This window comes from Crinia signifera, chromosome 9 (genome assembly GCF_055691185.1).
Source record: "Crinia signifera chromosome 9, ASM5569118v1, whole genome shotgun sequence".
Taxonomy (NCBI): Eukaryota; Metazoa; Chordata; class Amphibia; order Anura; family Myobatrachidae; genus Crinia; species Crinia signifera.
Window position 1 is genome coordinate 97,330,204 of NC_139225.1, and position 26,564 is coordinate 97,356,767.

The 26,564-nt window shown below is 44.9% G+C and overlaps 1 protein-coding gene across 1 annotated transcript in view; it reads left to right on the forward strand.

Moving 5' to 3' along the window:
- Positions 1-17,477, forward strand: part of TBC1D8B (TBC1 domain family member 8B) — a 43,651-nt gene extending 26,174 nt beyond the window's left edge. Inside the window, exons 16-21 of the mRNA XM_083159432.1 lie at positions 223-466; positions 583-648; positions 8,105-8,188; positions 9,315-9,371; positions 12,043-12,140; positions 13,428-17,477. Of these exons, the coding sequence (XP_083015558.1) occupies positions 223-466; positions 583-648; positions 8,105-8,188; positions 9,315-9,371; positions 12,043-12,140; positions 13,428-13,826 (948 nt within the window). The 3' untranslated portion in view covers positions 13,827-17,477. The remainder of the gene's footprint in view (positions 1-222; positions 467-582; positions 649-8,104; positions 8,189-9,314; positions 9,372-12,042; positions 12,141-13,427) is intronic.
- The last annotated feature ends 9,087 nt before the right edge of the window (positions 17,478-26,564 follow it).

Genomic DNA, 26,564 nt, shown 5'->3' on the forward strand with positions numbered 1-26,564 from the left:
GCCCATGGTAACATGCAGATGGCTCCTCTGCTTCCCTACATCCCATCTGTGTTGTGTGCTAAGAATTGTGCTGCTAGTTGTTCCATGTGCTCTGTGTTTGTTCTTCAGTTACAGTATGTCAAGTTCTCTGTACCCTTATGTGGCCTTATAAATAAATTGTAATAATAATGTTTGACCTTGTATTGTCATGCCCTGTACTGTATATCATTGTGTTTATTCTAGAGAGAACACTTCTTGTCTTGCTACTGGAATATAAACAACAGTAGTATCCTCAGTCATCATGACCCAAGCCTGCCATACCTAGAACAATACCACATAGACTGCCAGCAGTTCCGGACTCTCTACCATCTTCTCAGCCCCTGGGCATATTCTCCCAGCGTAGACTCTCTTGCATTGTGGACTTTTCGTCTCCTGGATGAAAACTCTGATGGTCTCATTAATTTTAAAGAATTTTCATTTGCTTTTGGTGAGGAAATAACCTGCATTCTGTGTGATTTCAATTAAATGTGCCACTATGTAAACAGTTTGTTGGGAAATCTGTGCCATGTATAATTGTTTCTTGCTTTTCATTTAATTTTTTAGATGTGATGTTCAATGGCAGCTTCACTGACCGGTTAAAGCTGCTTTTTAAAATGCACATACCTCCGGGTAAGTTGTTCTATCTTTTAAGAGACCATGTGACAAAAATAAAGCATATTATCATAGTAGATTATTATTTTATTTATAAGGCGCCACAAGTGTTTTGCAGCGCCATACAAAGGAACAGTACAGGGAGACAAAGCTTGGCATAACATTGAATAAATAACAAAAAATAGAGTACAGGTAAAGAGCACCACAGTTCAATACACATTACAGCTTCAATATAAGTAGTGAGGACTTGATCAACATACTACTAGAGGCTTGAGGCCAAAGATGGAGATTAGTATGCGGACGAAGATGACACTGTTTAAGTATGGGAGAGCTGTGAGTGAAATGTGAAGAGAAGAGGGCTTTGGCAACAGGAGAGAAGAGTAGATAAGGTTGAATAAAGATGTTTGTCCATCAAGTTCAACCTATTTAACGAGACTTATTGGACTAAATCCTAGATATAATTCAAGACCCCCCCCCCCACACACACACACACAGGATTGTACATTTCTTCTACGATCCCCATGGCAGCCTTAACACTGGGATATTCCCATCCCCCATAGATTTCAGACAGGACATTTTTCTCTAGGACCGCCCACCTTGGGTATAATAGCCCCCTCCTTGCTCTCCTCTGTGTCTTTTTTCCTGTCTCCGTTAAGAGTAGGACAGAGTAGGTTGTTATTTTATTTTAAACAGGGTTACCTCTATATAATGATGGGGTGGCTCCCCGGGGAGAGGAGGATGCTAAGGCCAGTATACTGCCCTTATGCATGGATGCCTGCCGTTTACAGGGACGCTAACCCATACAGCTGTCCCTATGAGAAAAACGCTGTGTAAGCCCAGAGGTGTGCGCTCCGGAGGATGCGAAATTTTACATACCCAGCGGAGAAACTGCAGGCTGTGGGAGCACGCGGTCTGTCAGGCGCTGGGAAGCAGAAAGCGCGATGGCGCGGGCAGCAGCAGGAGAAGGGAGCCATCAGACCGAGCTGCAAGCCGCGTCTGTGCGCTCCGGAGGACAGGCAGAAGGGGCGGAAGTGTGCGGCACGCGTCACTTCCGCCCACAAGCGCCGGAGGTGCGCTGACAAAATGCTTCCCCACGGAAACAAGGGGAAGCATTTTTTGGTTCCGCTTGGCCATCCTGAATAGGAAAAGCGGCTATTACAGGGTTAAGGCGCCCTATTTAAAGAAACGCCAGGATGAATAGCATGTGCAGCTATTCTAGGATTCTGGACTTGATAGCACTGTAGCAGAAAGCGTGATGGATGCACCTTCTCCCCACAAGCTGGTTGATGCCCCAGTGAGGTAAGCCCTTTGGTTTTTGGGCATTAGTTTCTTTATTTTACAAGTTACTTAGTGTAGTTTTTTCTTGTAGTGTGCCTGTTGAGGATACAATTCCTAAAAAGAAAACGGCAAAGAAGAAGTTTGTGGAGACTAGATGCATGTCTTGTGATAAGCTATTTGCCTCAGCTCAAAATAAATCACTATGTGACGAATGTGAAGCTGGACAAAGAAGAGTGGAGAGAAAGGCTGAGCAATCGGAGATTCTCAAAGACTTGATGGCGTGGATGAAGGACTCATTTGTCTCCAAAGATGAGTATTTGCAGGCAAAGACACCAAAGAGATCTCGAGCTCAGGCGGGGTTCAGTGGTGAAGAGGGCTCAGCTGACGAGATAGAGCATCAGGAGCCAGAGAATAACTCCACGGATGAAGGGGAGTTAGAGGAAACCAGAACCTTTAATCTGGATTTGGTTGAAGGTATACTAAAGAATATATATAAGGCGATGAATTATAAAGAAGAGCCTAGTACGTCGGGGGTTAAGAACCCCTTATATGATGAAAAACCGAAAAAGGGGAGAACATTTCCGGTCCACGCCATGGTGAGAGATATGATCGCCAAGGAATGGACGAATATGGACAAGAAATTAACACTGGGTAACCGGGTCGACAAGATGTACCCATACAAGGACGATGAGTTTCTAGGCTGGTGTTCACTGCCCAAAGTGGATGCCGCAGTGGCGGAACTTACATCAAGGTCCACCATCCCAGTGGAGGATTCGGCGGCCTTTAAAGACTCCATGGATAGGAAAACTGAGAACGCCTTACGTAAGGTCCATTCGGCCTCAGCAGGAGCACTGAAGTCCACGGTGGCAGTGGCATCTGTGGCAAGGGCTTTAAGGCTATGGGCATCTAACCTCCATACGGATGTTGAAGAGAAAATATCCAAGCATTACTTATTGAAGAGTATTGAAGTTATGCAAAAGTCAATAGACTACCTATGTGAGGCTTCATTAGACTCAGTGTCATTCTCAGCGAAAACTATGGCCGCTGGGGTCACAGCCAGAAGAGCGCTATGGCTTAGACCGTGGAGCGCGGACGCCAACTCCAAGAATAAATTAGCAACGCTGCCCTTTGAGGGGAAGTTCCTATTCGGGTCTAAATTAGACACAATGATCCAGAAGTTGTCTGGAGGAAAATCGATTCGGCTTCCTCAAGATAGAAGAAATCGTTTCCCTTACCCGACTTCATCCAAACAGTCGTACAAGGAGGCTAAGACGTACAGACCGGGCAGGCCGTACTATAGAAGAGGTTCCAACACTTCAAGGCAGGCCTTTCGTCAGTCCTTTCGTGGGCGATTCCAGTCGGATAGAGGAGGAAGATCATGACTATCCTCGGGAATTGGAGGTAGGAGCCAGACTGTCACTGTTTTTAAAGGAATGGAGAGATACCATAACAGACAAGTGGGTGTTGGGGATAATTCGAGAGGGTTATCATATGGAATTTGCGAAGTTCCCCGCTCACAGCAGATTCATGAAGTCAAGGGTACCAGAAGATCGGCAGAAGAGATCAGCGCTCTGGGAAAAAATAGAGCAACTATTGAAATTAAAAGCAATAGAGAAGGTACCGCAGACCCAACACAAGGAGGGCTTTTACTCCAATCTCTTCTTAGTGGAAAAAGCCAAAGGTGGGTTCAGGACCATCCTGGACCTAAGAGAACTGAATTGCTTCATAAGGAAGATAAAGTTCAGGATGGAGTGCCTAACGTCAATACTGTCAGGCATAAGGAGGAACGAGTTCCTAGCCTCAGTGGACCTAAGAGACGCGTACTACCACATTCCAGTATGCAGAGATCACAGGAAGTTTCTAAGGTTCTACGTGGCAGGTCAGCACTTTCAGTTTACGTGCCTACCGTTCGGACTGAGAAGTTCACCGAGAGTCTTCACGAAGGTTCTGATCACAGTAATGGCGGAGCTGAGAAAAAGGAAAGTCCAGATCTGGCCATACTTAGACGATTTGCTAATTGCTGGGGACTCGGCGGAAGAAGTAAAAATGAGCCTATCGCTGACTCTGGAAACGCTGACAAGACTGGGGTGGATAATAAACGACGAAAAGAGTCAATTCAATCCCACCAAGACGATACAGTTCCTAGGTGTCAGAATAGACACGGGGAATTACTCAGTGGCCTTGTCGTTGGAAAGAGGTGCGAAGATAAAAGAGCTGACGGAGTGGATACTGCTGAAGAGGAGAATCCCACTTCTGAAGGCAGTTCAATTGCTGGGGATGATGGTGTCATGTATAAGGATTGTGCCCTGGGCGCAGTGGAACTCGAGACAGTTACAATGGCACCTGCTTCCACTGTTGAAAAGAGGGTACAAGGACCATCATATGATACAGCTGCCACAACCAGTGAGAAGATCCCTGAGATGGTGGTTAGAAGATCTGGAGAGCAGATCCTCCAGCTTGGAAAATCCAAGTTTCCGGATACTGACAACGGACGCCAGTTTGTCAGGATGGGGAGCCCACATGGGCGAATCATCAGTTCAGGGAATCTGGTCTCAGGAGGAGGCAAAGAATTCCTCAAACGCAAGAGAACTGCAGGCTGTTTGGGAAGCAATATCTATGCTCAAAACAAAAATTCGAGGCTCGCATCTCCGAATTATGACCGACAACGTGACAGTGGTGTCCCACGTAAACCACCAAGGGGGAACCAGAAGTCAGAAGTTGATGAGATTGTCGGAGAAGATCATGAACTGGGCAGAGGCGAATCTGCTGTCGATTACAGCAGTTTACATTCCAGGAAAAGAGAACATAGTGGCGGATTTCCTGAGTCGCAGGGCGATACTGCCTGGAGAGTGGGAACTAAACCAGGAGGTGTTCCGGGAGATCGTGAAGAAGTTTGGGGTGCCAGAAGTGGACCTGATGGCCACAGCCACCAACAGAAAGGTGAACAGATTCTGCTCCAAGTTTTGGCATCCTCAAGCAGAAGCACTGGACACTTTCGCGATCAGATGGTCATTCAACCTGGGGTACGTCTTTCCCCCCTTCCCGGTAATAACCAAGATACTGAAAAAGATACGGGAAGACCGGGTGCAGGTGATAGTCATTCTACCGCATTGGCCGAGGAGGGCCTGGTATACCAATGCCCTGAGAATGTCAATACAGCGACCTTGGAGATTGCCGAACAGGCCGGATCTGTTGAGCCAAGGGCCACTGTTGTATCAAGACCCAGCAGCATTGTGTCTAGAGGCATGGAAATTGAGCGGCAGATCCTGAAGAAACATAATCTTTCACCACAGGTGGCGGAGATGATGATGAAGGCTAGGAAGACAGTTTCTTCAGCAGCCTATTATAAAACTTGGAATAAGTTTATTACCTGGGGTGAGTTCAAAGGAGACTTTGCATGTATCCCCACAGACAAAGTGCTACAGTTCCTGTTTGAAGGATTTCAAATGGGCCTAGCCACGGCCACGATCAAAGCACAGACGTCAGCGCTGAGTGTGCTATTAGACAGGCCTCTGGCGGAGGACAAGATGGTCAAAAGATTTGGTAGGGCGATGAAGAGAATCAGACCACCAATCAAGGCCATTGTAGCACCTTGGGACTTGAATCTACTACTGGCAGTCTTAACTAAGGAGCCGTTTGAACCTCTAACCGAATGCGCATTAAAATTCCTCACCTGGAAGGTGGTGTTTCTGGTCGCAGTCACTTCTGCTAGGCGGGTCAGTGAGCTGCAGGCCTTGTGGATAGAGGAACCATACCTGGTAATATTTCCAGACAGGGTAGTTCTACGTACACACCCAGAATTTGTCCCTAAGGTCGTCTCTTCTTCCCACTTGAACCAAGAGATAACACTACCTCAGTTTTGTACCAATCCGCAAAACGAGCAGGAAGAAGCCTGGCATACTCTAGACTTGGTCAGAGCGATAGCCATTTATCTGGAAAGAACTAAGCCTTTCAGAACCTCTAATCACTTGTTTGTCATTCCAGAGGGAGTAAAAAGAGGGAAGGCACCAGTGAAGCAGACAATATCCAGGTGGATCAGAGAAACCATCCTGTTTGCATACAAGAAGGCCGGTAGAACAGCTCCTCCTATTGTTCAGGCACACTCTACCCGGGCAGTTTCCACTTCCTGGGCAAATAAGGCGAAGGCGTCGGTGGCGGAGATCTGCAGAGCAGCTACCTGGTCGTCAGTTCACACCTTTTCGAATCACTACGCACTTAATGTATCGACTGCCCACTTTGGGAAGCATGTCTTACAAGAGGCTACTTCGGCTGTTTAAAAGCCTACATATATATGAATAAATATACATGCATGAATTCAGCCCTCCCGTGTGTTTACTTGGGTATGTCCCAGTGTTAAGGCTGCCATGGGGATCGTAGAAGAAAGAGGCGAATTATACTTACCGATAATTCCTTTTTCTTCATAGAGATCCCATGGCAGCCATTGGTTACCCTCCCTGTGTATTATGCTATGTGTGTTTTTCTCCAGGACCAGTATTACGGAGACGGCAAAAGACACAGAGGAGAGCAAGGAGGGGGCTATTATACCCAAGGTGGGCGGTCCTAGAGAAAAATGTCCTGTCTGAAATCTATGGGGGATGGGAATATCCCAGTGTTAAGGCTGCCATGGGATCTCTATGAAGAAAAAGGAATTATCGGTAAGTATAATTCGCCTCTTTTGATTCTATGGTCAGCATAACCAGTTTGTGGTGCTCCTTTTTTTTTACCTATACTCTTGTTTGTTATTTACTGGATTGTTCGGTTTTGTCTCACTGTACTGTTCCGTTGTATGCCCTTTGTACGGCGCTGCAAAACACTTGTGGCACCTTTATAAATAAAATATAACAATGTATCCGCCCTAACCACCTCCGCAGGCAGTGTGTTCCACACTTTTACTGCCCTCACCATAAAGAACCCCTTCCTTCTAACTGTACGAAATCTCCTCTCCTTTAGTCTAAGTGGATGCCCTCTTGTCTTGGTCACTGACCGTAGGGTAAAGAGGGTGCTTGATACCTCCTTATATTGGCCCGTAATATATTTATACATGTCTCATTTTAAACATCTTTTTTCAAGTGTAAACAATCCCAATTTGGCTAATCTGTCTTCGGAAAACACATGTTCTCTATCCCTTTAATTAGTTTAGTTGACCTATGCTGAACCTCCAATTCACTGATGTCATTTTTGTAGTGAGGGGCCCAGAACTGTACTCCAAACTCAAGATGAGGCTTAACAAGTGCCTTGAAAAGTGGCACTATAACACTGTCGTCCCTTGATTCTATACCCTTTTTTTATACATGCTGGTATCCTATTTGCCTTACTTGCTGCAGCTTGGCATTGAGTATTGCGTCCAAATTTATAATCACCTTGCGCTCCTAGGTCCTTTTCCATTTCTGATGCCCCTTTAAGATTGTAGCTAGCATTAGTTATGTCACCCAAGCTCCATAATCTTACGTTTGTCAACATTGAATTGCATTTTCCATTTATCTGCCCATTCCTCCAGTTTCTTTAAATCCCTCTATAGCAGTGGTAGCCAACCCTAGCCCTCGAGAGCTACCAACAGTTCACATTTTCCAGACAACCTAGCTGCTGCACAGCTGCACTCATTAATCACTGACACATTTTAAATGATACACAGATGGAGCTAATTAGCTCACTTGTGATTCTGTGAGGAGACCTGCAAAACATGCACTGTTGGTAGCTCTCGAGGACTAGGGTTGGCTACCCCAGCTCTATAGCATGCATACATCCTGTCCTATTTTTATCACTCTGCACAATTTAGTATCATTCTCTGTTTTTAATAAATACTGTAAGTTAAATAGAAGTGGCCCTAACACCAAACTAAGGGGTAGATGTATGAAGAAGCGATAAGGGAGGAGAAGTGATAAAGTGCCTGGTAGTTTATCACCGGCCAATCAGCTCCCGAGTGCCCCTTTTTAAACCCAGCCTGTTACTTAACAGTCAGAAGCTGATTGGACAGGCACTTTATCACTTCTCCTCCCTTATCCCGGCTTCATACATCTACCCCCCAGTTTGAAAAGGCACCATACCATATAACCGCTTATAATGGTTATATGTGCAGTATTTATTACATTCTAAATGCTATAGATTGATCTGCAAATGATTCATTGATTCATATATAAAGAATCAGAAAATTACTGGTAAAATACAGTTTTTTTGTTTACGGTTTTATATATTTTAGCTTTTACTGATGTGGGAGCTACAAGCCCTTCAGAGGAAGCCAAGCTTTCCAAAGAGGACCTGATGCATTTTAGCCAACTTCATGGTAACTATGATAATGATATTGCTAAAGTGAAGATAAATCCTAATGGTTTTCTTCTATGTACAACTTTATACTTTACCTGAAAACCGTGTTTTGTCAAGTTCAGGAGTTGTTGGCTCGGTAAGCTGCAGGTGGCTATGTCCCCTCTCTTGAAGCATATATCCCTTGCACAGATGGAGCCAGTCTGACGTCCCCACAGTGTGATATATCTTCCCATCTCAGCGCGCCGTTCACAACTTTCCTGGCAATGGGGCACACGAGTATGTGAGATGCTCGCATGTTACCATCTCGGCGAATGACGTGCCAAAACGGGAAGATATTAATGAAACTGGCTCCATCTGTATTGTGTTTGGCAGTATACAAATCTCATAAGGTCTAGACGCGTTTGTGCTGAATCATTTTATATGTGACACTTGTATATCTGCGTATGTTACTGTTTTCTGATTCTGTATACGAAGTGCTACAATGCTTTTGTCCAATACAAGTTCTGTTCTGCTTTGTATACAGACTCTGCCACACACTGCTTTGTATACAGACTCTGCCACACGCTGCTTTGTATACAGACTCTGTCACAGAATATGTGTAGTTTATCAAGTTAATCAACAGAAGCATATTCAGTAAAAAAAAAGATGCCTCTAGCATGGCTCACTCATGCCAATATGGTGCCTGTAGGAGGAGACATCTTTACTCTAAATTACATGTGTACTACAGTACTACCAGCTTACCATATTGTTACAAGGTTGCGCCTTTATCTCATACAGTATATTCATTCTGCAAGGGTCACCAGTACTTTCTCAGATTTGCAGTCCGTCCTGCTGTTTTTGCCATTTTGTTTAGTTTTAAGGTCACTGAGGGATAGAGACAGCTGGACATCGACATGAATCCGAAGAGAAGTTCTGCTCATGTGTCAGGCACCCAAAGGTGGTGTCTGTCCAATGTCTTATCGTCTAAATGGGATTTGTAATTGATTTATCTGGCTTCATTTTATGGCATTACATCCAGACATCCGCAGAAGGTGTTTTCCTGCTGTTGGCAGATAAATGGCTGTGGTACACAGATAATCTCAGGGTGGCAATGTTTCCCTTTATGCTTATTGATATGTAAATATAAAATGTTATTTCTCCACCAGTAACCTCACCTACAGAAGGTCCCAGTCCTGATGATAAAACAAAGAGCCCTGAAAAAGGTACTTTTTAAAATGAATGAATTCTAATATGGGTGTGAGCCCAGCTGTTACCACTTAGAGAAGAATTTTGATTTTGAATACTTAATATTAATATATTCACTTTTTAACTGTGCTTATTGGAGTATGAGAAGAAAGCCTATGGGCAGTATTTAAAGACTATAATCGCGATATACAGCGAATCCTGTTTAGGATTCGCTGCACAGTCACCGTGTTCTGGAGGGCTGGAGCCTTCGCCGCCAGCCCTTGCTGACAGAGTATTCAATGCCGCAGGGGCTTGCTGCCCCGACCGCGAATCTTAACCGCAGGAAGCCGGGGGACTGTATGTGGGGGTTAGGAGGGCTCCCCGTGACTCAGGCAGCACAAGCTGCCTCACGGGAGAGCTAGGGGGGACCGGGTAGGAGCCGCTAGCACTGCTACCGATCGTGCATATGTAATGATCGGGAGCAGTGAATATATGAATATATAATGACCGGCTCCCGGCCCCCTGCAGGCTGCTATGTGTAAAAAAAAAAAATATTTTTTTTAATGAAATATATTTTCATGTGCTGTGAGCACATGAATAAAAATAGCATGCCCCTTCAGATAATAAATTACTGATTTTTATTTTTTTTACACCAATTTGTTTTAAAAAAAATAATTTTATTTTAAAAGTTCACATTCCACTTCACCATGAAAATATGGCGATTGCTACATGGTGACATTCACTTAGAAAGCAGTTCGCTATCTTCTCATTGAATACACTCACGGCGAATCACATTGAAAAACCACAGTGAATTGCAGAGACTATCAGACGGCGAATTGTCCGTCATTCACTATTCACAGACGGCGAAAAGTGCAGGTTGAATAGGGTGATTCACTTTCTGACACAAAAAATCACCTTCACCTTCCAATGCGAAAATAGCACAAATTCGCTGTGAAACATGGCGAATTGGCCTCATTGAATACTGCCCTATGAATTAATAGGTGTCCATGAGATGATCTTTGGAACACAAATTAATAAATAATTATTCTCTAAGTCACAAAGAACTGATTACATTACTGGTTGTGACATTCCCTTGTAATACAATGTTGACAATCTCTTATGCTTTATCCTCATCATTGGAAAATAAATTACTACCTAAACTTGTTCCTAACATCACCCTCTATGAGGAACCGCTAATGAAACCATGCAAAACGCGGTGCAGTAAATCAGGTGCTGGTAATTACAAAATTACATACAATTCTTGATTCAGGTGCATAAGAATTCCTTTTGGGGGAACGTCAATCCATGTCTCCCAACACTTCTGTTGTAGACACATGTAAAATAAGAGCAAACCGGCAATGGTGTGATATCTTCAATTCACATTATTCACACTAAGGAGGTTATTCAATCTTTGCTGAATTTTCGCCAAGCGAAAAAAAAAATGACAATGATTCGCCTATCAGTAATCCGTCACGGGCAGTTTTTTAGCATATTTTTTCCCCATGCAATTTCACTTTTTTCTTTTTGGGCGAATCCGCATGGGAGAGAACCACGTGAATTTGTGGCCATTTTGCCGATTTACGCGGCTTTCGCTGATGCTGGATTTGTCACCTAGGTGAAAAATTCAGCCGGATTAAATACCCACATAAGTCATTGAAAGTGTCCCAGGCAGTAGAACCATGTTGCATTGCAGGCAGCGGGAGATATAACATGCTTGCTGAGAGATTTACATTTGGGAGGGATGTGTCCAACTCTGATCGAATTTGCAGTGTAAAATAAAGCTGCCCAGCATTTGTGGGCTACATGCAAAACAAGACAGTATTTACCATGCATGCAAAAAGAAGTGGCTCATGGCAACCAATCGGCTGCTCTGTATAATTTATATTATGCAAGTTATAGATGCTACTTCAGTGTTGATTGGTTGCCATGGGCCACTTCTCCTCTGGCTCACTTCTCCTCCCTTATTGCGGCTTCATACATCGACCCCACAGTTACTTATTGTTATTTCGTAGTCTATTCCGATATCTGAATCGAGCCCAGAGTGTATATTCAATTAGTACAACGGCTTTCTTATCACTTCTGAAAAGAGGGGAGATTTTGTCGTAGAGATGTATACCACAAAACAAGGTACTTATATGTTAGTTGGGCGCCCTTTAAGCTATTTGCTTAGTTTTCCACGTCCCCTCACGGGGCTCGCTGCGCTTGCCACACTATATAAAATCAACTCCATGCTGACATGGATAGTGAAGTTAAGACATACTAACTATAGTGGGCGCCCAACTAACATATAAGTACCCAAAACAATTGCTAAATAATTCCTGTATAGCCTCATACAGTAATTTGGCCTTTTTAAAAACTAGAATAATAAGAAGCATGGATAGATATCAGCTCCTAATTTACTGCACCTACTGTACTTCATAGCATTCATTCTTATCTGCATTATTTCAGCTGATGAAACAGCCACCAATGTACAGTATTATGGTAACCATCTTTGATGCCACGCTGATTCTTATTCCAGTGCCCTCTGCTGATGCAGCTATGTTTATGTACCCTGCACTTGTCCTCTATTATATTCAACTGGCGCCATATAAAACAATACTAAAAACACTCTGGATCCACTTTATATCTACTCTGTTCAGTATACCGTGTTCTTCAAACTTTGAGTTCTTGTAATTGTATTCACTTCTGTCATTTTTTCATTCTTTGAAGGAAAAGTAAAGATTGACATTCAGGCATATCTGAAACAGTGGCAAGATGAGCTGGTGCGTAAGGAGGAAAGCATTAAAGACTTGCCCAGAATGAACCAGGTGAGCAGTACCAAAGTTCAGGTCATGCTAATATTGCACAAATGCTGCACAAAGCTTACATGGAAATTGATATGTCCACATACATCTTGGTTTTATTGTGCCATGTATGGCACAATGTGGCGGCACACCTTGGACTCTGCAAAAGTCATGATTTGTGATTTTTAAAAAAATTGCTTCTCTAATCTATTACTTATATAACTCTATACAAATTGTATGGCTGCAAAAAAAATTTAGAATCCATCTACCTGCTACATTTGGAAAAACTATGTTTTATAGATACTGCTCTTAAAGTGTATATTTACGTATTTTATCAATTATTTTAGTTTTTTTGTCTATAGGTGGCCGCCTAATTAAAAAGTATTTTTATGTCTAAAAATAAATTGCATGTGAATTTATTTTTCTTTTGAACTTTATTATTGTGCATGAGTCTTCCGCCATGGTGCATCAGACATCTATATTTATCTATTAGCGCAGTTTTTCCAATTTCTTTTGGATAACTAACATTTGGAAAAACAGCTAAGCCGTGTTTTATATGTTGGATCAAATTGAGAAAAATAGCCAAGATGTATGTGGACACATCTGTATAGCTATATACTGTATCATGTCAGATGGAAAATAGTGGTTGAGCAATTAAATGCTATATATGAGGCACATCAGAGATTTCATTATGGGATTTATGGATCAGTCATCTGTCGAAAAACCTGTCACACTAGAAAAACACATGAATAGGCGAATTATGTGTTTTTGATAAAATTGCGGCATTTTTGGACTCTTTTTTTTTTTTTAGTCCTGTTTTGCTGATGCAGTTTCGATTTTTTTATATAAAATTTTCTGAAAATATCAACAATTGAATAGTAAAGTCCATTTTTTTGGCTAGCTGAAAAAAATTGACATAATTGACTACCCTCAATCTGTTAGGTCTGTGGCTATAGAGATCAATCCGGCCTTGTTTTATTAGGGGCTAGGGAAACTATCGCCAGGGGGCCCGCGTGCATGAGATTCTCGCACCCGTTGCGGTGGAGCTCCTCCCCGCCGACAGAACCGGTCCCCGCCCCGACACCCCCCCCCCCACCCCCCCTAACCCTGCCTGTCTCCCTGAAGCGTCCCAGTTTAATGGATTCCCTCTCCATCGGTGCTCACCAGAGGGGACGTTCTGCCAAACAACAATGCGAGGGGCTCCATCTGTATATCTCTCCTCTTCATAATCATCTGTGTTTATGCATGATTTTTAATCTCCACTTATGTGCTGGCTCTTATCCTGTTGTATTGTTTAAAATTTCTCTCTAGACCCAGTTCATCCAGTTTTCAAAGACATTATACAACTTATTTCATGGTGACCCTGAAGAAGAGCTTCTGTACCGTGCTATTGCAGCTGTCACCAGCCTCCTCCTCCGAATGGAAGAAGTGGGGAGGAAACTGCAGAATCCTGCTTCACCTTCCAAGATTGTGTCCCCAGAGGCAGGTACTGCACATAATGGCACAACTCAGGGGACGGACATTCCAATGGACAGCGCTGCTGCTCATCCTTCCAAAGAAGCCACTGAATGGTCTTTTGCTTTTGAACAGATCCTCGCCTCACTACTGAATGAGCCTTCCCTTGTCAGATTTTTTGAAAAAGCTACTAGCATAAAGGCCAAGTTAGAAGCTGCTAGAACCTTACAAATGCGAGCTAGTAAAAGGGTATAAAACATTAACTACAATCCCCATTAGACAGAACCCTACATGAAATTGCCACATAGCCTATTATGTTCTGTTTTATTCAAGCGGGTCACCGTTCTCAGACACTTTTTTACATATTACGGGCTAAAATGCAGTTTTTCCTATGAGGGAGAGGCCACTCTTCAGATGCACTGTAAATTTTGGCATCCCATTGGAGGGTGCATTATTGATATTATGTATAATGTTGTTCTGTATGCTTGCTTCTCTATTATAATATTCTCATATTTAAAGCCAATTTCACACAGACACTTGTTATGTAGCCTAGGAATTGATCCACTCTGTATACCTGCAATGTTTTGTACAGAACCTCACTGCTTCTTAGCTGTAGGCAGAGTGGATGAATGACCGGCTCCAACGGCTGAAAGGTGGCATTAATCTAAGCTGCTCACGGCCTCTGTGTTGGTGAGACATTATTATTATGCCTTTATTCTGATTGATGTTCTGCTATATATGCAAAGTGTCAGTGCAGTTCTAGTTCTCACCACTAGAAAGGAAAGCATAACTGTACGCTCTAGTTTTTGTTTTTATAACCAAAATGTTTAGTTGTGTACACCTAGCAATGTTTGTTTAGTGTTTCGGTAATTCTCTGTGGAGAATAATTGCAATGTCTAGATGTTGCATGTTCTGGCAATTTCTTGCTTTTCAGATGCTACAGTATTGTAACTCTTCTAATCCCCTACTGGAAATTCTGTTAAATCCCATAATGTATTTGTGCCCTATATGCAGTGAAGGCGGCCGTTTGTGTACAGAAGAATTATTCATGAGGTTGATGCTTATCAGATAACACTGTGCTATGACGCAGGCCTTTCAGTAATTGTTAGTCTGAATATTGCTTCAGTCTATAAAATGGCTGCCTCTGTTGTGTGTAGGTGGCAGGTGCACACATTGTGTGGCAGGAATTTCACTCAGACAAAGAGCCTCATAGGTTTCTTGTAAACATTAGCTCAGAATTTGTCTTATACCACTTACTTTTCACTCTCGCCCCCAAACATAAAATGGAAGAAGCCATTCTATTTTTTAAGATATTAAAACCTAGGAAACTGCTAGTTGTCTTCCCACACTCATTTCTACTGTGCAATTTACAATCCATAGATCGGTCTATCGACCTCTGTACAATCCATAGATCGGTCTATCAACCGCTGTACAATCCATAGATCGGTCTATCAACCGCTGTATAATCCATAGATCGGTCTATCGACCACTGTACAATCCATAGATCGGTCTATCGACCTCTGTACAATCCATAGATCGGTCTATCAACCGCTGTATAATCCATAGATCGGTCTATCGACCACTGTACAATCCATAGATCGGTCTATCAACCGCTGTATAATCCATAGATCGGTCTATCGACCGCTGTACAATCCATAGTTCTTTCTAGTGAACTTTGAGGCAGATTCAGACCCCTTTGTATGGGGCTGAATTCGGTCCTTTTTACAATGGTCAAGGGTCTCCTCGTGCAAAAACCCCCTGTGCCACCGCCTTCGGTGAGTAGCACGCTGAGGCATTCACATGTGCAGGGGAGGGGCGAAGGCGGCTGCATGGGATTGCCCAGTGTTGCGGGTCGATTCCTGCATAGGGCGGGTGGGTGACATCAGTGCCCTCCCCCTTTTCGGCGATCTGCGGCAGAAATAAGTCAATTTAGACTGACTTTTATTATTTATTAGTTCTGGCGGCGCAAGTATATGCAGCCTAGCGAAAGGTATGAATCAGGCACTTTGTACAAAACACAGAGCAGTGACCTCTGTGCTTTTTGAAGCGCATTCCATGGACACACAATACAAAGCCCGTATATTACAAAATAACCCTCCAACGACCTACTTATGCCTGAAATCTTATACTTACGAGGGCCTAAAAAATAACATAACTAGGTGTAAAATGTGAAATAATTGTGCCTTCATCAGTCACAAAGGACATTTTTCATGTGGACATGGATCTCTGGGTAGTTTTTGATATACTATAGAATTATAAGATTATATTGATAGTTCAAATTAAATTGTAAATTTAGCATTTTTAAATAAAGCCACAGTAAGATGCCGGTGTTCCCGTTGTCTTGTTCAAGAAGATATTTTAATATTGTACATTTACTGTCTAAGCTCACAACATTATCAAAATTACACAACCATGTACTGTAGCCATTACTTCTAATAAGAAATTTGCTTGTGTAAATCTCAAGTCAATCAGGTCCAACTTGTTGGACAAGTGTAAGGGGGCCTTTATTTGTATTTATTTTGCAAAGAATATTTATATATTTTGCTGTAACTGTGCCTCAGTCTAAGGGATGTCTTATATTTTGAAACTACTCAGCTGTGTAAGGGCTGAATAATATGCAGTGATATAAATAACAGTGTCAAACCTGAAACTTACAAAACAACCATAAAGCTAAAGTTGAATTGAGTGTACCCTATGTAATCTTCTTTTTCCTGATTAAATTAAGAAAACACACACACACACTCGTACATATGCATGTCCAGGACCACTTTAGACACTGTGACCTAAATGTTTGCCTTTTGCTTACTACATGAGATTGTTAATTGCTTTGAATTCTGCCACCAACTCTAGAATGTCTATTCTCCAATAGCATCTTACCCCTTTGTTTGCCTTTAGGCCACACCTCTTAGGTGTTGTCTTTTGAGAGACTAGGCTGGGTACACAACCGGATGACCGGTAATCTTGCCAATGATCAGGGCAAATTGCCTTTGTCCCGGACCATGCGAGATTGCCCGTACACACAAGATTTTAATAAATGTTTTGTCCTTCATTACACTTTACAGCCACCCACAAAATATTGTTTGATTGACCGTTGCAGGGGCAACCAATTGGTATAGTTTGTAGTCTGTGGGAGTGCACAAATGAGGGTACACAACAGACTAACAATGCGATCTGTCATACCATTTTCTGCATAAGATTGACACGAGGCTTGGAAGATGTCACTAGTTATCTGTTCTAATCCAGTTATAATTATCTGAGTACTTCAATCAGAAGACTAAAGCCCCATACACACTGGAGGATGTAGTAAAATATATCACTCAGAAAGGGCTTTCGGAGCTTTATCTTTTAATATATGTTACACTTAATATTGTTAATGATGCACGCTTCCACGCATCGTTAATGTTTGCTATATAGTGGGTCTCGGTGATGTCACTGAACAATATCCGTTAGCGATATCATTCAGTGTGTACACGCAATATCGGACAGTCGCGACCGATACTGGTTAAAAAACCGGCTGTGGCCAGGGTCGCCTAGTGTGTATGGGGCCTAGCACTATCAAATTAGGGTTATCATGAATTTACATGATAACGGTCGGTCATTATAATACTTTATTTGATTTCCCCTGTTACGTTCTGTACTGGATTATTAGAGCTCGCCTGAATGTTATTGTTTGGTTATAACTGATGCTTACAGCCATGCTCTACAATGAATATCCTGGGTTGCTGCGGCTTTTCTTCTAGCATTCCAGGGTCACAGCTGCTTGGGTCGTGCTCATGTTTATCTGCTTCGCACTGTATCATTTTATTTCTGCATTTGCACTTTTAACTTTTTTATACATTGTATCCATTGCAAGACTGATGTAAATGGTATGCTTAATAAACTCCATCTTTTCAGAATGTTTAAGAATTGTTCTCTTTCTTGTGATAATTTTTATATAGCACTTATTGTCCTCTAAAAGTGAGTGTCCTCTACCAACCATAAATGAATTGGTATGTAATAAAGTAATGTCATATGCAATGCAAAAATGAGAATGGATCAAGCCTTAACCAGCGCTGTTTTCCAATTGTGCGCTTTCTTCTGATAATATATATATTAAGCATATATTGGGTCCGGAACTCCAAATGACAGGCTAAATATAAGCTCTAGTGCCTTCACAGAAGAATTTATATAGACAACCAAGGTGCGGCACCCTGATAATGACGACTTTTTAAACTGGGATATTGTAGTCGTCATTATCTGAGTGCCGCACTTTGTGTGTGTGTGTGTGTGTGTGTGTGTGTGTGTATGTGTGAATAAAATATATAAGTGTATGGTTAGTGTCCGTGTGTAACCGAAACACTGCCATCTACTGGCAGCAAGTGAAATTACATCTTTCTCTTTCGCACATACAGAAACACAGAGGCAATCACAAGGTAGCAGACTAGCTTTTGAAGATTTTGCTTCAAGCGGGTTTAACTAGTAGAATATATAATCTAATAATAAGTGATCTAATATGTCCCAGTTCACCAGATATAGTGGAACTGGCATGAGTCCGCTCACAAGCACATGTAAAATAATGATCCACAATAAAGTGGGGGCTATTTTGTCAGATAAATCACAACAACCAGATGAGGTGGAACTGGCAAATGAATAATAGAACAAGAGAACAAGATGGTAATTTATATCCCGGGATTTATAGTCCTCCCTGGCTCTGATGTGGAATACGGTGGCAGTGAAGTGACCAATCAAAAAAGCGGTCCAGCAATTTTGGGGATTAAGTCCCGTGATATACTTGCCATCTTGTGCTCTTGTACTGTCATTCATTTAAATAAGGGCAGGTAGGAAAAAAGGGGAAAATGGAAGGAAGAAGCATCGTACAGTATAGAGAATGGTTAACAGTACGTTCGATCCACAATTACTAGGATTGTTCTGAGGATTTCCTCATTGCTAGGTAGTTAGTGTGGAAGTGCACCCATGAGAGTAAATAGTATATTGGAAAGGGTAGAAGAAAGCGCACACATTTTTTTTTTTTTTTCGAGGCACTCCATTTCTTAAGAGTGCCCAGGCAAAAAAGAGAGTGCTTTCTCTACCCTTTCCAACTGTCATTCATTTGCCAGCTCCACCTCATGCGGTAATTGTGATTCATCTGTAACCAGGGCAGTTTTTACCCTGCAGCCCCCCAGGTAAAATCCACCATTATGTGAAGCCAAATGCAGTCTGTGAGACTGCACTGGCTTCACTGTGACTGGCAGTGGCATCTTATTGTAAGTTCGACCTGCGAGTCACCCAAGGCAGTCCCATTGCCAAGTGTTACCTCCTCTGGGATGCTTTGACGGCAGCACATTAAAAAATGGATTCTGTGCATGTGCAGTACTAAGGACAATACTGTGCATGCGCTGGACCTGGGCAGGTCGGCAACAAAATTTTCAGGGCCCGTACACTGATATCTCTGGGGGCCCCCCACCCCCTCAAACGCTATGAACCCCCCCCCCCCCCTTGTTGGAACATAAACTGGATGCACTACGGCCTGTATTATATCCCACTGACGCGTTCCCTCACCCCATGGCTTGGGCTCAATCACACTGGTGCGGTCCCTTACCCCGCGGCCTGCGCTCTATAATGCAACAACAATGAGCTCCTTTATCCTGCACTCTATCACACCGACACAATCCCTCAACCTGCGGCCTGCATTCTATCACACTGACGTGCTCCTCCATCCAAAGGCTTGCGCTCTCTATCACACTAATGCACTCTCCCACACTAATGCACTCTCCCACACTAATGCACTCTCCCACCTTTAAAGCCTGTGCTATGTCAGACTGACACACTCTGTGGCCTGCGCTGACACGCTTCCTCACCCTGCGGCCTGCTCCCTCTCTCCACGGCCAGGTACCACTGCTCCTTCTCTCCCCCAGGCTGGATAATCATGCCACTGCTCTGTCTGTCTCAGGCTGGCCGCCACTGCTCCCACTCTCCTCAGTGGGGTGCCGCTGCTCACTGTCTCCCCGGCTGGGTGCCGCTACTCTCCCCTAGACCGGGCGCCACTGCTCCCTCTCCCCCAGCCTATGGGCCGCTGCTTACCTTCTCCCCGGCCGGGCCCCGCTGCTTCCTGTCTCCCCAGCCGGGCGCTGCTGCTCCCTCTCTCCCCCAGGCCAGATATCGCTGCTCTCTCTCTCCCCCAGTCCGGGTGCTGCTACTCCTCCCCCAGGCTGGAATGGGGGGCCTGAGAGGGAGGGTTGGCAAGCCTTGGGGCCCCTCAGGACATCAGCTAAGAGGGGTCCCCCTTGACCCCCCCCTGTCGCCGAGCCTGCCTGGGACCATGAATATTCCTCTATGGACTGCTGGCAAAGTAGCCCATAGAGGCTGGGGGCCAGCGCATGCTCAGTACCAAAGAAGCTACTGCGCATGTGCTGGTCATGCAACTGCAATGGGAACCGGTGGCGGGATCCAGCAGTGGCAGCAGCGGAGGGGCCCAGCATTGCAGCAGCCCCCTTCTCCACAGAGGTAAGAGCCGCCACTGTCTGCAACTATTAGACTGAATTTACATAAGGACAAACAAACTATTTTACACCCTGCAACTGAATAATCCATATAGGGTCTCCTGTCTCTGCATTTACAATAATACTGGCAAAAGAAAAGCTCCTCAGAAAAGGATATTTATAATGACATATAGAAGAAGGATAATCTAATGTTTTTTTCTAAAGGTGGATAGTCTATAATAAAAACTGTAATGCGTACCAGGCAGGACCGACCATACACTGATGCAGATGTAGCCACCCACATCTTTGCTTGCGCGCCCCGTGGCAATTGAGCCACGGGGCTCCCCCGCCGTCGGTCCCCTTCGCTGCCCGACTCCCCCCCCCAACCCTGCTCTGAAGCGGAGATGGGCAGGGACCCAGTGCCGCACCGTCGCCAGACTGGGATGCGCATGCGTCTCAGTCACTATCGCCAGCGCTCGCCAGTGAATGGGATCTGGTGGGCACCGGCAATGGATGGGCCCCCTACACCTTAAACACCTTTATCAACTCCCTGTTAGAACATAAACCGTGCCTTCTTTCCCACTGACGTACTCACTTACCCCGCGACCTGTGCTCTATACTGTAACACCAATGCACTCCCTTAACCTGCGCTTTATCACACTGATGCAGCCCCTTACCCTGTGTTCTATCACAATGACGCCCTCCCTCACCCTGCAGCCTGCGCTCTATCACACCATTGCACCTGTGGCCTGTGTTTTATCGCAATAACACCCTCCCACACCCTGCGCTCTATCACACAGATGCACTCCCTTACCCTGCGCTCCATAACACTGATGCACTCACTCACCCACGGCCTGCGCTCTATCACACTGATGCAGGGCCATCTTAACATAAGAGCGGGCCCCTAGGCAATATAATTTGGGTCCCCACCAACCACACACACACACAGACACCTACCTATGTGCAGCAGCAGCAGAGCACTCCCTCACCCTGTGGCCTGCACTGTATCACAATGACGCACTCCCTCACCCTGTGGCCTGTGCTCTTTAATAATGACGCACTCTCTCACCCTATAGCCTGTGCTCTATCACACTGACGTAACCCTCCCTACTTCTGCAGCCTAATTCTTACCCTTGTATCCTGCACTGTAATCCAGCCTACTTATACACATATTAAGTGCTTACCTAAGAAACACCCACAGAGTGCAATCTCCCTTTCTGGGTTGCCCTGAGATGGCAGCAGCTTCTCTTCTCCATCTTAACCAGGCTCAGCACAGCGGGAGCCTGAGTCCCATGTAGCCACGCCCCCTGTAGAGACCTGCATAGCTCCGCCCCTTTGAGTCCCGTGTAGCCCCATCCCTTTTCCCAGAGTGTGGCCACTGGACATCTGATCCCCCCCCCCCCCCCCCCCCCCGCCGCTGGGCCTGGTACCAGGAGGAAATTGATATGAGGCTTATGAGATTGATGAGATTAATTGCAGCTGTAATGGTTCTTATGGACCACTTTCTGTGCCAGTTAGGCAGAAATAAAATAACATGATGTTTATGTAAAAGAAAATTGCGAGGTGATGCGGTGCACTGTAAACTGTCGGCTGTGTTGACATTTGGGTAAAAAAAAAAGGGTACTTGTGTATTTTGGCGGCGCCCCCGATGTCCGTCGTACGATGAACGTATCGCATCGCATCGCATGCCATGTACCCGGTGGCATACGATGCGATGCAACGTGATTTTGACCCCCTATACGATAAAAAATCGTATAAGCACCCTAATGGGTGCTTACAATGTTAAATACACCCCCACGCCACCCCCCCACTATAAACGTGAACCCGAAGCGTGGCGAGCGCAGCGGTACGCGTCCTACGACCTTTTCATACCCCCACTATCCACGTCGGCGTGGAGTTGAGAATAGAATAGTGTGGCGAGCCCCGCGAGGGGACGCGGATACCTTCACAGGTAAACGCGTCCCTTCGCGGGCTTCACAGGTATCCGCGTCCGCTCGCCACACTATTCTATTCTCAACTCCACGCCGACGTGGATAGTGGGGGTATGAAAAGGTCGTAGGACGCGTACCGCCGCTCCCCTCGCGGGCTCGCCACGCTTCGGGTTCACGTTTATAGTGGGGGTGCATTTAACATTGTATAAGCACCCATTAGGGTGCTTATACAATGTTTAATCGCATCGCATCGTATGGCATTGTATGCCATGTACAATGGCATACAATTTCAAAATTGTATGCCATCGTGCACTATCGTACGATATCGCGTCGCATCGCATACCATTGTTTACGTTATGGTATGCGATGCGATGGGCGCCGCCAAAATACACAAGTACCAAAAAAAGTGAAAGAACCTATGCCAACATTTTGACTGTTGACCTAGACACTGTTGACCTAATGCTTGTGTTGACCTATTGACCCGTCAACCTAAACCGATGTCGACCTTTCCCCATGTCAACATAATGCTTGTCGACCAACTTGCTGTAGACCAAATGATCCCAACCCATTTATACACATTTAGGGTGATTCTAATTGGTTTGCAAAATCAAACTCCTTCTTTAATAGACAAAACCATGCTGCGCTGCAGGTGGAGCAGATGTAACATGTGTAGAGAAAGTTACATTTGGATGGGGTGTGTTCAAACTGAAATCTAAATTGCAGTGTATGAATAAAGCAGCCAGTATTTACCCAACACAGAAACAAAATAACTCACCCAAACCTAACTATCTCTGCATGTTACATCTGCCCCACCTGCAGTGCACATGGTTTTATCCAAAGGCGTTTGCTTTTGCAAACCAACCAGAATCATCCCCATCATGCAAGCCAAAAGCTAGTGCTATTGGCCCCTAGGGTGTGTGCAACAACAGTGCTTGCACTCCCTTAGTTATGACCCGGCCTGCATAGAGATCTAACATAAAACCTTTTCTAGAAGACGTAATCTCCTTTTACTATAGAAATTAACCAAGGAAATTGGGAAGGACAGAGAGAATATGAATTAAATAATATTTAGGCTTATTTTCAGGGTTTCCTACACCTGCCATTTTTATCATCTGCCAGGTGTAGGATTTATTTGAGCTATAATGGGGTGTTTCAGATCCCATAGTAAGTGCTACATGATGCAAATAGTACTAAATATTGGCACATACTCAGGCGCCATTGTGCATGAACGGGTACTGTGACCTAGCACGCACTCTGCATCAAACTGTCAGTAATTGGCAGTCTGTTGCTATTTTGTGGGTGGGTGGTTCCGAGATCCATTTGGGAAAGTGGAGGCTTGATGCCTCCATATTTGAGAAGGAAAGAAGCCAGGAATCTCCATTGTAGGATGGAAAATTCCTGGCCGCTGCAATGGGCGTCTTGTGCAATGCCATGGATCTGCTTGTAATAGATGGCTCCTGTTGTATCACCGTACAGCAACATCACTGCTTACCACTATCATAATATTAACTTGCATTAATCTTTTACATACAATGTCTCCCTACCAATCATTGATTAAATATTACTCACAGAGGCATTGATTAATTTTCATAATTTCTCCAAAAACCCTCTCATTTGTAGTGTCACCTCAGTTTTCAGGTTCCAAGCTTGCAGATCTCACCTCTTTTCCTGTACTTTATCTAAAGGTGTGTACACACGGCAGAATATGCTGTGAGAAATGCGAGTCCCGATGCGATCAGATCGCATCGGGACTCGCATCTCACGGCATCAGGGCCAGCGCCACCACTAGGCAGCTCTAGGCATTTGCCTAGGGCGCCGGCACCTGGAGGACGGCAGTTCGCCCCTCACCCCCAGCATGGAGGGTTAGGGCACTGTTCATATAGCTGTCGGCGTCCATGCAGGTGCTGGAGCGGGCAGGGGTGTCCGTGCCGCGGGGGTACCTGCGGCGCTGTCACTTGGTATAAAGCTGCTGGCGGCGGGGTCCCTGCAGTGAATAGAGAATAACTAGCGCTATGCGTGCGGCGGCGTGGGAAGCGCTTCTGGGTTTGAAAACACTTGCTGCACGCTGATTGGCTGAGATTCAGCATATCAGCGTGCGGCAAGTGTTTTCAAAATCAGAAGCGCTTCCCGCGCCGCCGCGCGCATAGCGCTAGTTATTCTCTTCTATTCACTGCAGGGACCCCGCCGCCAGCAGCTTTATACCCAGTGACAAAGCCGCAGGTACCCCTGCGGCACGGACGACACCCCAGCCCGCTTCAGCACCTGCATGGACGCCGACAGGTATATGAACAATGCCAGCCGCCAGCTTTATAACACAGGTACCCCCCCCCCCGGGCACCGGGGCGCCCCCACCCCGACTCGCCTGGGGCGCTCCGGTGCCTTGCACCGGCCCTGCATGGCATGCTAGAGGGGCACAATTTACACTATATAGTCTTTCCTGCCCTCTCTATCTGGCTGCCGATTTGTTCTCACACGGGAGCGTGCATCGGAAGCGCATCGGGCTCGCAAGCCCTAAAAAAGCATGCGATATGGCTTTCGATGTTCACTATATCGGGAACATCGGAAGCCATATCTTACCATGTGTACACACTATAAGATGACCTTTCATCCTATCCCCACCCACCACTGTATTACTTTCCATAACCAACTCGGCTCTCATTTACCTCACCAGGCCTCACCTCTGCCTCTTCACCTTTGAGAGCGTTTATTAAAATAATAAAAATAAAGACAATGACAAGCAAATTATAATTTATTTTTTATATTATGCAAAATTTAATATTTTTTACTCTGCATTATAAAATAGGGAATTTTGAAACAAGATTGGTCCATAATTTAAAAAAAAAATCTTTCCCTATAAGAGACAAGATGGTAGAGGCCTCGTTACTCACGAAGAATCATCCTTCAGCCCTCAGGAGAGGAAACACCAGAATCCATGGCTGAAGGGTCGGGGCCTGATTTATGCACACAGTCCCAGTGCCCTCTTAAATGCCCACATGATCACAGTCTGATTTATGTCCATGGGCCCAATGCTCACCAAAGTGTCCCCAGATTCAGGGCCTGATTAATGTCCATGGTCCCAGTGCACATCTACAGTACATGGCCACAGGCTGGTGTTGGGGCATCGGGTACTCTTTATTCAGGCCCGTGCCAGTTGGAGGGTATACGGTTGTTAGGACAACACACCTAAGGTCTACATGCATTGAGTCAACCACTGAAGGTCAACATGGCTTTAGGGGCATTAGGTCGACAGGGGCATTAGGTCAACACAAGCATTAGGTTGACTTGGGGAAGGTCAACAGCTTTAAGGTTCAACATTGGTTTTTTATGTTTTTTTTGAGCATACCATCCACTGGGGCCTAGAGAGAGAATAGAATAGTGTGCCGAGTGTAGTGCACCGATACATTGTCCATTTTAACTGTGTAGGCATTCGGGATAAAAAAAATGTGAAATGTCTACCGTTTCACTATCCACCTTCCCCATGTCAACCTAATGAACATGTCGACCTAAGCCCATGTTGACCATTTCAGGTTGTGACCTAAGGCCATGTCAACCTTCAGTGATCCACCCAATGCATGTTGTTGACATTCCCATGGATGACCCAATGACCCATACCCCTGTTGAAGGGGGCCCTGTTATATATTACGACACTAAAGGCCCATACACACTGTGCGACTTTGAGCTGAAAGCCGCTCAAAACAGCATGTTTGAGTGGCATTCAGCTCAAAGCCGCCCAGTGCGTATTGCCCAGCAATGATCCCACATCATCGCTGTGAATGCCGCTTATCTGCTGGTATTACCAGCAGATGAGCGGCTTTGAGGATGGCTTTCCATAGCTCTGTGCTATGCAAAGCCGTCCTCTCCCCTCCGTCGGCGCCTGGCAGGGGGAAAGCCCCTCAGTGTGCATGCACTGAGGGGATTTCCCCCCAGCGATGAACGATATAATTTCTGTCCATACACACTGGGCATAGTCGCTCAGTATGTATGGACCTTAAGATCTGAGAGAAAGAACACTGCTGCAGTGGCCACTCTCCCTAGCACACGCTGCTGTGTGCTGCATTGGGAAGAGATGCTGCTGAAGAACATTTACATAATTTTGTGTTAAAAATGGAAATACAATGCAATACTTATGATTTATGGACAACCGTATAGCTAGCATAGTGTGTTGTGCTCCTACATTGCACTAGAGATAGCAACGTCCTGTGTCCCAGATTTGTCAGTGCTATTCCTAAAAAAGCTTAGGAATAGCACCAGCCACCCATTTGCAGATCTGTGCAATTTCGCTCGCAGTCCTCCAAAACTGCGGCATGATTGACATTTGATGTCCAGTGTTCACGCTGAGGAATCTGATGCAGCACCTTTGGATGCAGCAGCGGAACACAGAAGCCTGCAGTGACCCCTTTTATACACAAGATGCCTCCTGATGCTTTTCCATTTTACCACTGTGCTATAGCATCCACCTCTGAAACGGGTGCCGGATGAAGCTCCGACAGGGGGATCCCAACTCACAGGGGCTATTCTCCCTTGTGATATGATCTCACAGAGAGAGAGTCGAACCTGTGACCATCCTTTCTCAAGCTCCATATATAAAAATAATCTGTGTTCTT